The sequence below is a fragment of the Corvus kubaryi genome, unplaced genomic scaffold (assembly GCF_017639235.1).
Source record: "Corvus kubaryi isolate FWS band 111438036 unplaced genomic scaffold, C.kubaryi_AGA036_p1.0 37398, whole genome shotgun sequence".
Lineage (NCBI taxonomy): Eukaryota > Metazoa > Chordata > Aves > Passeriformes > Corvidae > Corvus > Corvus kubaryi.
In genome coordinates, this window is record NW_024581137.1 from 14,925,149 (window position 1) to 14,939,388 (window position 14,240).

Consider the following 14,240-nt stretch of genomic DNA (forward strand, 5'->3'; position numbering starts at 1 on the left):
GAGCTCGGTGGAGTCCTTCACTCAGCACATCCCCAAGGGCTCTGACCAGTGGACATCAGCACCCTCTGGAACAAGGGGAGTTAGAAGTATGGGTATCCCTGTGCTTGGTCCAAGCATAGCACGATCAAGCTGAGCATGGTCTGTGCCTCACCCCCATGCCCTGCTTGCTACATGTTGTAAATCCCAGCCGTGTCTACACTGTCACAGACAACAGCTTTGGGGACACAATGACCACTTGCCCCTGCTGGTTACCACAGCCTTCCTCAAGCTTTGGGACTTCTCCCACCACAGCTGATTTCCCCAGGGAAAACTTCAGCTGTACCCAGACTTAAAGCATCCCAGAGGACGCATTTCCCATGTGCACTTCACAGCCTCCAAATATCCTTTTTACTCGTGCAGTAACAATGCACTGGGGGAGAAAAATGTCCATCAGACAACTGAGTCCTTTACCTGGGCATCCCTGTCATCATCTGCTGTAAAAACAAAGGAGAATTTGTTGGCACTGTGGACTAGAGTTAGGTGAAGGGAAAAAGGACTGTTGCCAATAATGAAGCTGAGATCACCTTACAAGAAAAATCAAGGACCAATCTTACAAAATAAGTCCATGAGAGTGCAACCCTATTTCTATACACTGAAGAAACTGATAATATCTCAAATCAAAGTAACTCTCTCACTTCTGAACTAACACAACAAAGTTGTTTCAGAGTGTCAGGGGGAGGAGTAGGGCCTTTCCTTGTGGACCCTAGTACCATCTTGTTTCTAAAAAAACGTGGAGGAGAGTGTGTCCATTAAGCAATTTTCCAATGGCAATAATTACACAAACATTCCATTTTTTGCTACTGAACACTCATCACCCTCTACACTAAAAAAAAAACCAACCAAACCCCCTTTTCATAAAACGCTTTGTATTTGGTGGAAATATATTCTCTATATTAATTTTGTAATTTTCAGCTATAAGTGGACTTCCACACTCCAGACTTGCTGTCTAAGTGTAGCACGAGTGTCACTTGAAATTAAATTATTTTTTAAAATTCAGTCTGCCTAATCAAGTGGCAACTTTTTTTGTCCCTACCCCCAAGAAAGTGGTATTTTAAGAAGTGGTATTTTTGCAATGTTTTTTTAAAGAAATGTCAAGATGTGCAGACAGAAAGAGGAAGGTTCTGAGACTAAACAAGAAGTTATCTGCATGAAGTCAGCCTGAAGATGGTGGATTGCCAAACTGAGCAAGGCAATTGCGCTTGGTTTATTTAACTTCCCTTAGATTTTCCAGACAATGGTGAGTTACTGAGTGGGAAGAGTAAAAAGCTCCTTTAAATATGATCCATGTGCTGTCTTCAGAATGAAAGGTGGAAACTCAGAGCCTTATGCCCGCTCTCTAGGAATGAGGAGCCTTTTGCTGCTTCTCCCCAGGGGTTCCCCAGCAATCCTACCCGTCACAGTACAGTGCATCCCTCTCCTTCCAGGTGCATCTCCCTCTGGCAGGGCAGACTTGCTACTGTGAGTCAGACTGCCTCGACAGCCCTGGGTCCCCTGCAAGCTGCAAAAATCCTTCACTTCCAAGCTGTCTTGGGGTGACTTTATGATGTGTATCCCATATCGCTGCCTATGCCCAGAAATTAATTATTGGCCTTTCTATGCCTCTAAACTGAGCCTGAGAGGGGGAAGAAAAAAACTGAGCAAAACTTTCTCAAAGCAGTTTGCAGCTTGTTCAAGATCACATAAAGATAGCAGGTTTTTTTTTTCCCAGCTGGGGCAGGGGAGGGAGGAAGCACCCGGCTTGCAGCTTTCCAGTCAGCTTTTGGCCAGTTTTTCCAGTTTCTTGTTCTCCAGAGAGAGGCTGAGAGTCGAACTTTTCCTTCTCTGGAATTCCGGATTTTCTCCCTTTTCTACTGGACTGCCTGATTGCTGTAACATCAGAGCACATGAGGAGGACTTTCCACCAGGCACAGAGGGCCTGGCCCCGGCCCAAGCCCCAGCTCCGAGGAGACCAAAGGGAGGACTCTAATGCTTTCCCAGGTTTTTTCCTCTACAGCAAAAGATTTTACCATTTAACATTATTTTCCTTTCCCGTGTGTTTGTTAAATAAATAGTTTTATCTTCTTCACTTTCCTTCGAGGAAAATTTATTTTTTTTCCCGAACCTGGTGGGGGAGGGGTGGTTGTGCCTTCTCTCAGAGGATATATTTCTAAATTTGGCCAAACCGGAACACAAGCCAAGGGCCCCTCCTGACAACCTGTGCTCCAGTCTTCTCTGCCACACTGTGCAATGGAATACTTTCAAGGATTGCCAGCATGACATTATCAGGTTTTATGCCATGTATTTGCAAGTTATTATATAAAGTTTGCCATTTATTTTCATGGTTTTATTGCCCAATATTTGAGCATTTGTATGAGATTAAAAGCTTCGGGAGCTTCTAGGCGTTGGGCTCTGCAACAAACCGCTGGTTTATGCAGGTTCCTCCTCATAGGAGCAGTGCTAAATCTTTGAAAACCCAAGTGAAAACCAAAATCACCATTTTCCTTTTTTTTTTTTTTTTTTTGGTATTAGCTGGAAGAGTATTCTTGTAACTTAAAAAACTTCTATTCTTTAAAAAACTTTGGCCTCCATGGGACATACCAGTGCTCTGAAAGCAGCAAGTAACAAACTTTGCCAGGTCTGGGTTCAGCTGCAAGCTGAGACCGGCATTGCTGCCCTTTGCTGCACTGCACCATTCAAGCCTGACTGAGAGCCCATTGATGTCTCTTTAAGAACTGGACTTCCAGTTAATTGTATTTGGTTGTGCAAAAAGGAGGGGAGGAAACCTCTGGGTTTGGGGGGGGTGGGTGTTGGGCTTTGGGTTTTTGAGGGGTGATGAGCTATCTTTGCATCTTTATTTTTCATCATGATCAACTTTTTTTCCTGTTTGACAATCACACTGACATTTACCATAAATCATTTTCCAGCTGGGTTACAGTTTGAGGAACTAATAAAACCTGAATCCAAATTTCCTCGGCAGGTTCACGACTGTATTTCATGTTCTACTTAAAAATAGAATGAACAAGACACATTCAGCCAAACTGCTTGCAGGGAGATACATGGACATCAGTATTTTTTAGGTGCCACTGTGAATCTGTCTCAATCAAATATTACATCACAGTTCCAAAATAATAGGATTTACATTTCTTCTTGTTTTTTGTTTTTTTTTTTTTTAACCACTCTGGTTTCTTGGGTTTTTTAACAAAAAACTTGTACAAAAAGCTTAGAAATGCAGCAAGTCAAAGCATCACATTGGCCTAGGAAATTGCTCAGCAGTGAAAGCTGTCATTTTCAACACTGGCATCAGAAGGAGCCAGTCGCTACCCACATATTTCCTTTGGATTCAGCATTTCCTGGGAGTGGATTTGAAGTCCTGGCCCAGGGCAGTCTGAAGTTTTAATGATGTTCTTCACAGAGAAACTATTAATTAATTAATGGGTTATGGGTTAAGTTCTCTCATTTCCGTTTTGTCTCTGTGATCTTTGTGAAGTCCCTCACTGAGATCTTGTGAGTGATACAAAGCCCTTGTCTTAGCAGGACCACAAGGGAAAAAGTCTGATCCATGCAAACCCCAAGTCCTGCTATCACTAAAAAACAAATGAGAATTTTTCAAAGAAAATCTGAAGTTGTACTATCTCTACCCACTGTTGCTTTTTCAGGTCCTAGATGGTAAATTCTTTCTGCTGCAGTTATAGCCCAAGCATGATGCCGTGCTTTGCCAAGGGCCATTGACACACCACTTCTAAAATAGCCACTGAATGAAATATTTTCTGTATTAAGAACATACATAGTCCTGCTCGAAGTTTTACTGTTTGCACTTCAGTTTCCTAACTCTGTAGGACACCTGAAATTCTAATGAAAACCTGAGCCATCCAGAGTTATTAGTTTGAAATTCAAGTTCAGTAGTCAAAGCAAAAATTGAGAACAATTTCTAACTATTAAAGATTGTTTTCTGACACTTACCACATTCAGTTTCTGTTGAAGTTGGCAGTAATTCTGCTGCCACTGTTAAGCAGAACTTCCTAATTTACTTGGTAGCAACTCTAAGAACTTGGTTTTCACCATACACACCCAAATTTGAGACCTGCATTTTACAGGGCAGGGCAAGTGTTAACACATTGTTTTCAGTATGGGGGAAAAAAAGTCCACCGACTGTTCCTGTCTGATTTTGCTTGTTACACTAATACTCGACACAAAAATGTTAATATATTGCATTTTTCATTCCTCTCCCTAAAGAAATACTGTAAAATAACCCCCATTGGACATGAGGAAAATGGTTTGCTTGTGAAGAACAGTTTGCATTTACCAAATTTCTGACCATGATGTTTCAATCAGGAAGACGTACATGAACTTTATATCACTGAAGGCAGAGGGTAGTGAATGGGATAGAGAATGAGAGCAAGGACCCTGGCACTGCTGTTTCACTATACAGGGGATATTATCCACTTTCCAGCTGCAGCTGTCACTGGAACAGTCTGTTTCCCACCCCACTCATATTGTTAAGTCTCTGATCCATTGCATGCATCTGTCACTGCTCCATATCCAGCTGCAGCACAACAGTTCCACAACACATAGGTCCAATATCCCAGGATAGTGCAGGCAGCTGAGAAGCTGCATTTTGCCCACGAGGAGTTCGCGTTTAGCCCATAAATTTGCTACATTAAAATTAAAGCCAGCGGCACCGAGAGGCAGAGAAATGGCAGCAGAGATTGCAGCGGCCCGTAGGGGCAGAGCACGATGGAGGACACCGACAAAGCTGAGGCAGCGCAGGGGCGGTGGCTCCACGCACCTCTGACAGACAGTTCCCCCTGGTGTCAGACACGACCTACTGCTCCCACGTGGAATCTCCTGTGCCCCGGACCAGGACGGTTCCTTACAGATAGGAGCTCCTTGAAACCCTGAGCTGCAGCAACAATTATTTTTCCAGTCTCCAACCAGGCAGGAGCAAACCAGAAGGAAATGGTAAATCTGAAACGCACCTGGAGCAGGTTGTTGAACCACCTTTGTTCACGGCCCTTCGCCACCCACTTTGCCCCAGGCAATTGCTGAGCAACAGAGATCCCAGTTTGGCCGTAGCTGGAGCACAAAGCAAGGGGGAGCATTTCCCACCGGAAGGGCCTCAACCAGCAGTGCTGATGGCCTGTAACCAGGCAGGGATGGGGAACTGGTTAAGCGTGCACAGGAATTGCCTTTTCAGCACCTCCTAGGGACATCATGCTAGGCCTTCTGGTACAGATGAAGGACCTTCACCTCACATCTTCTTTGCCCTGGAAGGAAGGTGTCTGAGGAGACTCAAAGCTGGGTTTGCCTGTTTTGGGAATGGCAGTATCAGAGCTGACTAAAATTGGACCAGGTCATAACCCCCAAGTGGCTTCAGAGCCCCTTTGCAATGAATCTTTGCTTTACTGTAGTCCCTCTCCTCCTCGGAGTCCTGTTTAGAAATTAGGTATCCTCATACTGTGATCAGCTTTTTGTTGTTGTTTTTTTCCAAGGGAGCCCTCATTAAGGCTCACCCTCAGTTGGTTTCTTGTTCAGTTCCTTTTTCTTGGTCCTGTTGCTGAGCCTTGCTCTCCAGATCCTCCTGGTAGTTCAGGTTTCAGGGGGCTACAGTGAAGGGATGGTCAAAATACCAGTTATCGTAAAAACAATACAGAATGCACAGGCCAGGGTTTACAGATCAGGTCAGATTCAGAAGGGGCAATGGTAGACAGTAGTATGCATCTTTTTGCACAAGGCCAACAGCACCGGGAGCCAAGTATTTCCAGAGTCACCACACCCTCTCACTATCCCTGTAATCAGCCTTGCCCCCGCAGGACCCTCTGCTCTAAGCTCGCTCCTTCATTCCTTCTGCCCATCTTTAGCGTCAATGCTTTCCTTGCATTTCCACCAGAAGGTGGCAGTATTAAACCCTGTTGGACTTGAAAGTCATTCATGGTTAAAGCAGGGCGCCCCAGCCAAACAAGTGGAGTCACTGATTAAAAAAGACAGAGTGTAAAAAATATATTTATGAAAAGTAAGAAAAAATTAGTCACTACATTCTGCTGATGGAAGAAACATCAATTTCTCAGAGGTTTCATTTATTTGCTTGTGAGCAAATGTAAGTCTGTAGATGTAAAATTAACTACAGGCAGTTTCACCAACAATTCACATAACACATCAGAATAGCCTGTGAATCACAAAGATGAAAGAGGTGCTCCAATGAAGACCTTTTACTGTCTTTGTTGTATTTAATAAACCTTAAAAGCATTTAATAAGCTTTTAAAGGCTACCAGCAACACAAAGCACACAGAATCCAAAGCCTTTTTGCCACATTGTCATCATTCCTCTGTATCTAAACTCATCACAATAAACATCAAAAAAAGTGGCCTGAGAACACTTCTGCTATTCACCACTGCCTTGTCTTTTTTTTTTTCTTCAGAAAAAACGTCCTTTAAGAGGACCTCATAGTGATGGTTGGGTGATGGCTGGGACATTTAGGAAAAACAAAAAATTAAATCTCAGGTATCAACGGCTCCTCAGAGTGGAAACAGCCCAAATTTCTCACCTACCTGTAGAAACAGCTTGGTAACATTTAACAGATCGCTGAGCATCACAAGGAAAGCTCCCTGCTGTGCCATTTCACAGTTAAGAAGAGCAAAACTCATGTTTTTTGCATTAGTGATTTTTATTTTTAGTAAAATTAGGCATATAAAATGACTGTTTCTGTCATTTTTGAGGTGAGAATTTTCAGTTCTTTTTTTTAATGAGGAGTTCTGTCTATAGCAGTTTTGCAAGCACGGCATGTGGAAAGAAAGGAAATTAGACCGAGGAGAAGGATGACTGACACCATTCACAGAATCACCAGTGGATACAAACAGTAGAATGTGCAGGGCTGGTCCCCTGAAAGAAAAAAAGATGAGGGGAATTGCAGCTTAGTGTTGAGCAAGCAAAATATGTTTTTGGCTTAAATCATTTCCTTGTCAGCACAAACAGCTATCTTAGCCAAAGGGAATACATGCTTTCAAAAAGATTGAATAAATGGTGAATGAATCACCTGAGAAACAGTGTACACAGGGGTTGTCTCTAAAACAGGGAAATCACTCACTTCCCTTCTTAAGTTCTCTCTCAGAATGATGCAGTTTTAGTCATGTACAGGAAATTTGGAATGCATTAAAAATTACAAAGAAAGGAACTGTACAATTAGCTGGTAGAACAAACACTTTGCTAACAAGGAAGTATGGGAGCTAGAGACGTGCAAACTGCAATCCAAATTCACCTGAACTGCAAAAGAAGAATCACACAAGGCCTGACCATGCATGAAGGACTTGGCCACCTGATGGAGAGAATGCTTTGATGAGAAAGGTAAATGTTTGCCCATCTGTGGCAGCATGGATCCCGCGCTGATCCACACAATCAATCAAAATACTCATTCTTGCAATTAGTGGTCCCTTTTTATTTACTGTCATCTGCTTCTCTCCTGGGCAAGCGTCTTCCAAAGGAGGACTTGTCTGAATCATCTGTCCCTGGCCAGCATTGAGATCAGACAGAATGGATGGTGCACTGGCATACCAGTAGTGAGTATCTCACAGCCTAGTGGGTTAGGTAAATGTCTATCTCCAGTCCTTCCCTGGGCAAGAGTCCTATGCCTCCTGTAAAATGGCAAATTAATCATAAGACTTCCCATAAAAGATGGGAGTGGCTGAAATAATCTTTTGGTGAAAAGCAAAGTTTTTTATGGTATAGGTTGTTCCGCATTTTGCTTTTATTAAAATTTATATTAATATTGTATTGTATCCTGCTGTATTTAATGTGCCCCCCCCCCCAAACACCATCCCATATAAAAGGTTAATCTCCTTCCAGTCAGGCTAATCAGGTTTGGTCCACCCCTGTGCACTCATGATATATTTGGTCAGTGCCACATATCCTGATACCATTTAGTAAAGAAGTAAGATGACTTCTTTTCTTCTTCGCTTCCCCTGCAAAACCATTAGTTTTACAGCAGCACCACTGAGAACCCTTCCCCCTTTCCCCTTAATCTTGCCATCTCCTGCCATTCTCCTTTTCTTAGTCTCTGCCAGGTTCTCCAAGAAGCAGCTGAAAAAGACAGGCTGCCATGTCAGAAGGGGACCTCAGAGCTCCCCTACTGCAGACTATAGTTACACTCAGTCCCTTCCACTGTTCTTTCTCTCCAAGCAATTGCAGGACCTGCACTCACACCACCTTCCCTCTATTTTCTGCACTGTCTCATTTGCCCTTATTTTTTCCTGTTTTCACCACAGTTTTCCTTGCAGGCTCTCCCAGGAACCCTGTTCATTGGTAAACCATCAGAAGGTATTTCAGGATTTATTCACATCCTCTTGATTTTCACGAACTGGCAGTTATATTTTTTAATCTTCATTTTCTGGAGTTCACACATCACAAGTTTTCAGTATCTGTAGCCATAAACATTCTTCTCTTTTTGTGGCTGAGCATTCCTCTTCCTGCAGAAACACTCTTGCTCAGTCTCCTTACAAAGACAGACCTTCCCCTTTGGTGATTTAGTATGAAGTGCACTGGTATTATGGCAGGTGCATTTGCTACTTGAAAGGCTTCCAAAGAAGGACTGGGCAAGAGGCACTGTGCCAGGTAGGTGCTTTCTTCAGGCCAGTGCCATAGGGATCATACTAAACTGGAATTCATATGGCTGCAGACTTTTTCCCTGCTAACAGTATGACTGAAAGATCAGAAGCATATGTGAAGTGTGGCCTGTGTGCTAAGGACAGGTCTCGAAATGTTGCTGATGGTGGTCAACACATCTCGCAAAATGTTGCTGCTGATAGGAAATCATTCCTTAGCCAAACGGAGTTCTTACAGGGTCCGAGAGATATAATATCTGGATTCAGTTCTATTCACCTCTTCATCTGGAAATCAAGAAAAATCGCCACTGATGAAATTAAAAGAAGATACCGGGTTTGATAGAGCTGAAAATAATGAGTGGGACAAGATAAGCATGCAGATGCATGGTGGTTTATTGAGGAGAAAAAAATTACAGCCAGAACTAAGAAACATCAATGCCTAAGAGAGCATTGTCAAGAGCAAGAGGTGTTTTTTCCTGAAAAGCATCTACTTAAAGAAATTTCATTGTTATTGTGGGTAAAAAGCTGAACTTGTGGGCCTAGTGCAACAAGATGTCAAAGAAGAGATTAATGGGGCCCTTACACAGACAAAAGAACATCAAGAGGAACAGCTTTGAGTTTCTGTGAGCAGAGCTGATGAAACAGGTACAACACTGTTGTCTGCTTATCTGATGTCCACATCCTTTAAGGACTGCTAGTAAGCTGAAGAGAAAATGTAGATGATCTGCAGAGCAATAACTTGCACTGAAGGAACATCTCCCACAGACTGATTTAAAAATTTCCACAGACGCATCTTGTGAAAGATGACTGACAGGGTCCTTCCCATACAATTGTTTTATTCTGGCAAAACCTGAAACCAGTAGATCCCACATGTCCCACTGTCTTCACATCAAGCTTTTCAGCCAAACATAAGTTATTGGGCAGTGTAACAGTGCCTCTGACATGATGAGACATGAGATAGCAGCAAATAGCATAACTGAACAAAAGCTATACCTGTGTCTGGAAAAACACCAGAGAGTGAACAAGAAAACATACAATTTCTTGTGGACAGAGATGTCTGAATCTTCCTGTTCTCACTACCATCTTCTGTAGATTTCTTGTTTCTGCTTCTTGTCCTGTCTCTTCAGTTTCTCCTGATCACGAGAAAGCAGGCTTCTCTGTTGAGAAATGGCTTGTACTTCTGCTTGGCTGGCCTTTTTTGGGAAACAGAGGAGACCAGCACCTGCCAGCTGCCAGCACAGCTGTTGTGCTGGCAGGACTCACAACCATCCCACTTGACTAGCACATGTTCTCTGTGCTCTCTTCTCCCTTCTCAGGATCCCACAAAAGACAAATAAGGCCCACCTCACTCTCAAGAGAAATTCATAGAAGCTGTTGAGCTTCCTGATGTGACAGCCACGGTAAACCTCAGCACGTTGCATGCTCTGCCCTTAGACCACACGCGCGTGCGCACATCCTACTTCTTATTCGATGTTCTGACCACTGTTACATTTTGTGCTGGTCAGTGGTAGGAGGTGGATTTGCTGCATATAAAACCTGCCATGGAAAACATCAAGCAAAAAGGTAGTGTGAATGAACATGCCTTCACTTCTTTTTTTAGTAAGAGAAGTAGGAGTTAGGATGATCAAACAACAGTGAGCCTTCCCTACACTAAATCTATAGTTTTTTCTTCTACAATTACATAGTGCAACTTGCAAAATCAGTTATCTGTCAGAGAAGGACTAGAAACACACTTCCCACACACCTACCAAGTGCTTGCCTCCTCTCTGCTCACTACAGATGATTCTTTGATTATTTTTTTCTGAGATTAAGAAAAGAACGAGGTTTCAGTTGAATGAGAGATGAGTGACATCTATGCTTAGTGACATCAGTTTTAATGATTGTTGGATGAGATGAAGCTGCTTTAACTCAGTAATCAGTCTCCCAGTGGAAACTGTTTTTTTTAAACATTATAAGACGTGTTTAATTCTATTTCTGACTTAAAGGGACTGTCTCTGATGAGCACTGAGGAGAGAAGTACTTGTGATATAATCTAAGGAAGTCGAAGCTTCCGCTAAGAGACACAGCTACCTAGTGGCATCTGCTTTTTGCAGCTGGTGGATACTGCTGTGTGGGTAGCACATCTCTGGCAGAGCTACCTGATGAGAAGCAAGTGATTCTGCACCTTTAGAGCAAAGAAGCTTCTTCACATCATCTGGGAAGAAAGGAGGAGAAAAGGTAAAATTCTTAAAATGCAATTCCTCAGACATTTGTGTATCATGTATACTCATGATATGTGTGAATGTAATGCTTTTTCATTTACCTTTTATAGCCGCTCAGGTAATTTTTTAGGCAGTTTTTAAGAATTCTTGCATCATCAGAAGTGGGTGTATTCTGTGAGCAAATATGCTTTTAAGAATTCAAAGATATGCTGAACCCAGATTAGATTCAGGTATGTCTGGGTGCAGTTGCCGCAAAGCTGTCATTTCTACACCATTGGTGTCAAATGGTTTTGTCCTTGTGGCTTGTAAATAATATTAAATTCCTCTCTCTGTAGAATGGAACAGAACTGTGGGCTGGAAAGGTGTCATGCTTGGGACTACATACAGTAGGTCTCAGATTAATGATAGTCTATTTTTGCTGTTATGTAGCAGCAACACACATGGCAAAGACAAGTAAAGCAATGAAACTCACTTCTCTTCTGCTTTCCATTCACAAAATAAAGACAAAGGGGAAGAACATAGCTCAGGCTTAGAGTTCTGGTATGCTAGGCTAAAAAAACGCCACTTGTTACGTGAGCAATACACACAAGTAAGAACAGAACTCAGAATTTCTGGTATGTTAGGCTAAAAGAATGATGTTGTGATGTGAATAACACACAGATTCATAAGTCAGCAATATATTTTCCCTGTGTCCAGCTTACATCACTTAAAACTCTGTATCTGCCTGTTAGAAAAGAACATGAAAAATTCCTGTTATTCATTTAGCCACCGAAAATAGCACTTACTGAAACCTCATGGCAGCTTTCAGTAAATGTTATTTCATAAGAAAAGTCTGATGCATGTTTATCACTGTCTTCTTATGGTGGGTGGCATATGCCTGATGGGAAAGGTGGATGAGTGAAATTCTGAACTGCTATGAACAGTGGCTTTGCTTTTTACTTTGCTCTACACGGGGCTTAACCCTCTCTGATTTGACACCTGTGGCCCACATCTTTCATTCCTGTTTGCTTTCCTCTCATCCATTTGAACATCCATTTGTGCTTGACGTGCAAGTTGCACCATAGTGCAAGGACTAAGTACATGCATGCTAAGGACAGTACTTTGTTCAAGTGTGCACATGCACCCATCCCATAATGCTTACATAATGTCTGAGAACCTGCAGTGAGTCGTGTGCTGAGCTGTGAGTCAGTCACTCGTGATTCAGGTCTGTGGAGTAACCACATGGTCTTCACGCACTGAAAGTCACTGACATTTTTATACTCCTCTCTTCTCAGAACTGGGGAAAAAAACATGAGTTCTTCAAGTACAGAGTCCCTTGAACTCTCAACCTTTTACGACTATTACGATAATTACAACGATGCTCCAAAACCATGCAGTAAGGAAAGCGTCAGGAAGTTTGCAGCCTCCTTCCTACCTGTTCTGTATTCCCTGGTATTCCTGGTCGGGCTCGTTGGAAACATTCTGGTCATCGTGGTCCTCTTCAAATACAAGAGGCTGAAGAGCATGACTGATGTGTACCTGCTAAACCTCGCCATCTCAGATTTGCTCTTCGTTTTATCCTTGCCGTTCTGGTCTTATTTCACACTAGACCAATGGGTTTTTGGAACTCCCTGGTGTAAAATCATTTCATGGATCTACCTGGTTGGGTTTTACAGCGGGATATTTTTCATTATGCTTATGAGCATAGATAGATACCTGGCAATTGTTCGTGCAGTGTTTTCCTTGAAAGCAAGGACTGCCTTCCATGGCTTGATTACTAGCCTTGTTGTATGGCTAGTAGCTCTTTCAGCCTCAGTTCCCGAGCTTGTATTTAGAGAGTCTTTTAATGAACATAATTATACAACCTGCAAGCCGAGATTTCCAGGCAATTTCACAACATGGAAGCTTTTTTCCACTTTGGAAATCAACATTTTAGGGCTCCTAATCCCTTTTATAATTATGACATTTTGCTACTCCATGATCATTAAAACATTAGTTCACTGTAGAAATGACAAAAAGAATAAGGCCGTGAAGATGATTTTTGCTGTCATGGTTGTGTTTTTCTTTTTTTGGACCCCCTACAACATTGTTATTTTCCTACAACTGCTGGAGTTTATGGGAGTCATTAGAGACTGTCAAGTGAGCAGGAGTCTGGACTATGCTTTCCAGGTAACAGAAATCCTCGGCCTTTTTCACTGTTGCCTCAATCCAGTCATCTACTTCTTCATGGGGGAAAAATTTAAGAAGTACCTGAAGATGCTCTTTAAGAACTGGCAGTTACCTGGGTATTTTTGCAAGTGGTGTGGAGTTCACATCACCTACCACACTGAATCTACCAGTTCATTCCACACACAGTCGACAGGAGACCAAGACGCTCTGTAAAGTGTTTCAGACCAGCCACTGAACTCAGCAGCAAGCAAAATGACAACAGCAGGAACTTTGAAAAGCTAAGCAAATGCAGATACATTTAACAATAAGCTAGTGCCAGATAATTACTCACTTCAGCTTTATTTGTGCTCCTAGACTTTCTGAGTGTTATGACAGAAGGTGTCCCAAATGTGAAACATGGGAGACAGACACGCAAGGTTTCTCTGCTGTGATTACAAATCACTGCTCAGCTCTGTGCAAAGCACTGCACTGCGTGGCTTCTTTTTCACCAGCATCAAGACACTGGCCTGCATGGAGGGGCAGAGGTAAGACAGCAGCTTGTCATCAGCACATGCACTTGGAAAACATACTCCTGTATTCAAGAAGGATGATTATTACCGTATTTTTTTTACTCTGCAGTTGATCTGTGTAGGACTTGTTCACTCATAACTGAGGTAGCTATCAGCAGTACTTGCTACTGTTAAATGTTTCCTTTCAAGGGGGATGATATACCCTCTGTCATTAAGAAAAAGGAGAAAATATATTCTCTCTGTGCACAAAGACACAAGGAAAAGCCATTACTTTGAGTTGTAGGTGCGTTTTCTCTCAGGTTGACATATATGCCTATACGTAGGTGTATATATAGGCATTTTGAATTACTTTATCACTGTAATTCAGGATAGCAATTCTGTATTTTAATTAACATAGAAAGTGTTTTGAATATTTTTGAATAAAAGTGTTTAAAAAAACCCTTATTTTCCAGCATGTGTGAATAAATTTGAAGCATCTTGGTTAAAAGCATGTATTTTAAAGTGAATGTTCTTTGTTCCAAAAGTACTTAACTCCAAGACTCAATTTTCATTCATTGAAGATGTATCTGGCAAAACAAAAGAAAGTAACAACAGAGATTGTGTAGAAAGGGTCTGTCATAACTTAGAAACCACACAAAGAATCCCTGCATTTGATAACAGCAAAATGCAAACAGTGCAACCCCAGTAGTTGCTCACAGGATATTAATTACTCAGAGATCTGTAATAGGAAGGAAACTCACACAGCAGTGTTTAGATTTTGGCTCAAGAATAAT

General features: G+C 42.1%; 1 protein-coding gene across 1 annotated transcript; it reads left to right on the forward strand.

Moving 5' to 3' along the window:
• The first annotated feature begins 10,118 nt into the window (after positions 1-10,118).
• On the forward strand, positions 10,119-13,957 carry LOC121671808 (C-C chemokine receptor type 4-like). The gene is made up of 3 exons (XM_042044031.1): positions 10,119-10,172; positions 10,595-10,826; positions 12,085-13,957. Exon 3 carries the CDS (start codon positions 12,101-12,103, stop codon positions 13,169-13,171), a length of 1,071 nt encoding a protein of 356 aa, XP_041899965.1. The 5' UTR covers positions 10,119-10,172; positions 10,595-10,826; positions 12,085-12,100; the 3' UTR covers positions 13,172-13,957.
• The last annotated feature ends 283 nt before the right edge of the window (positions 13,958-14,240 follow it).

What these genes read in the sequence shown, in the direction of transcription:
- LOC121671808 (XM_042044031.1), top strand. Translation starts at nt 12,101, where the DNA reads ATGAGTTCTTCAAGTACAGAGTCCCTTGAACTCTCAACCTTTTACGAC.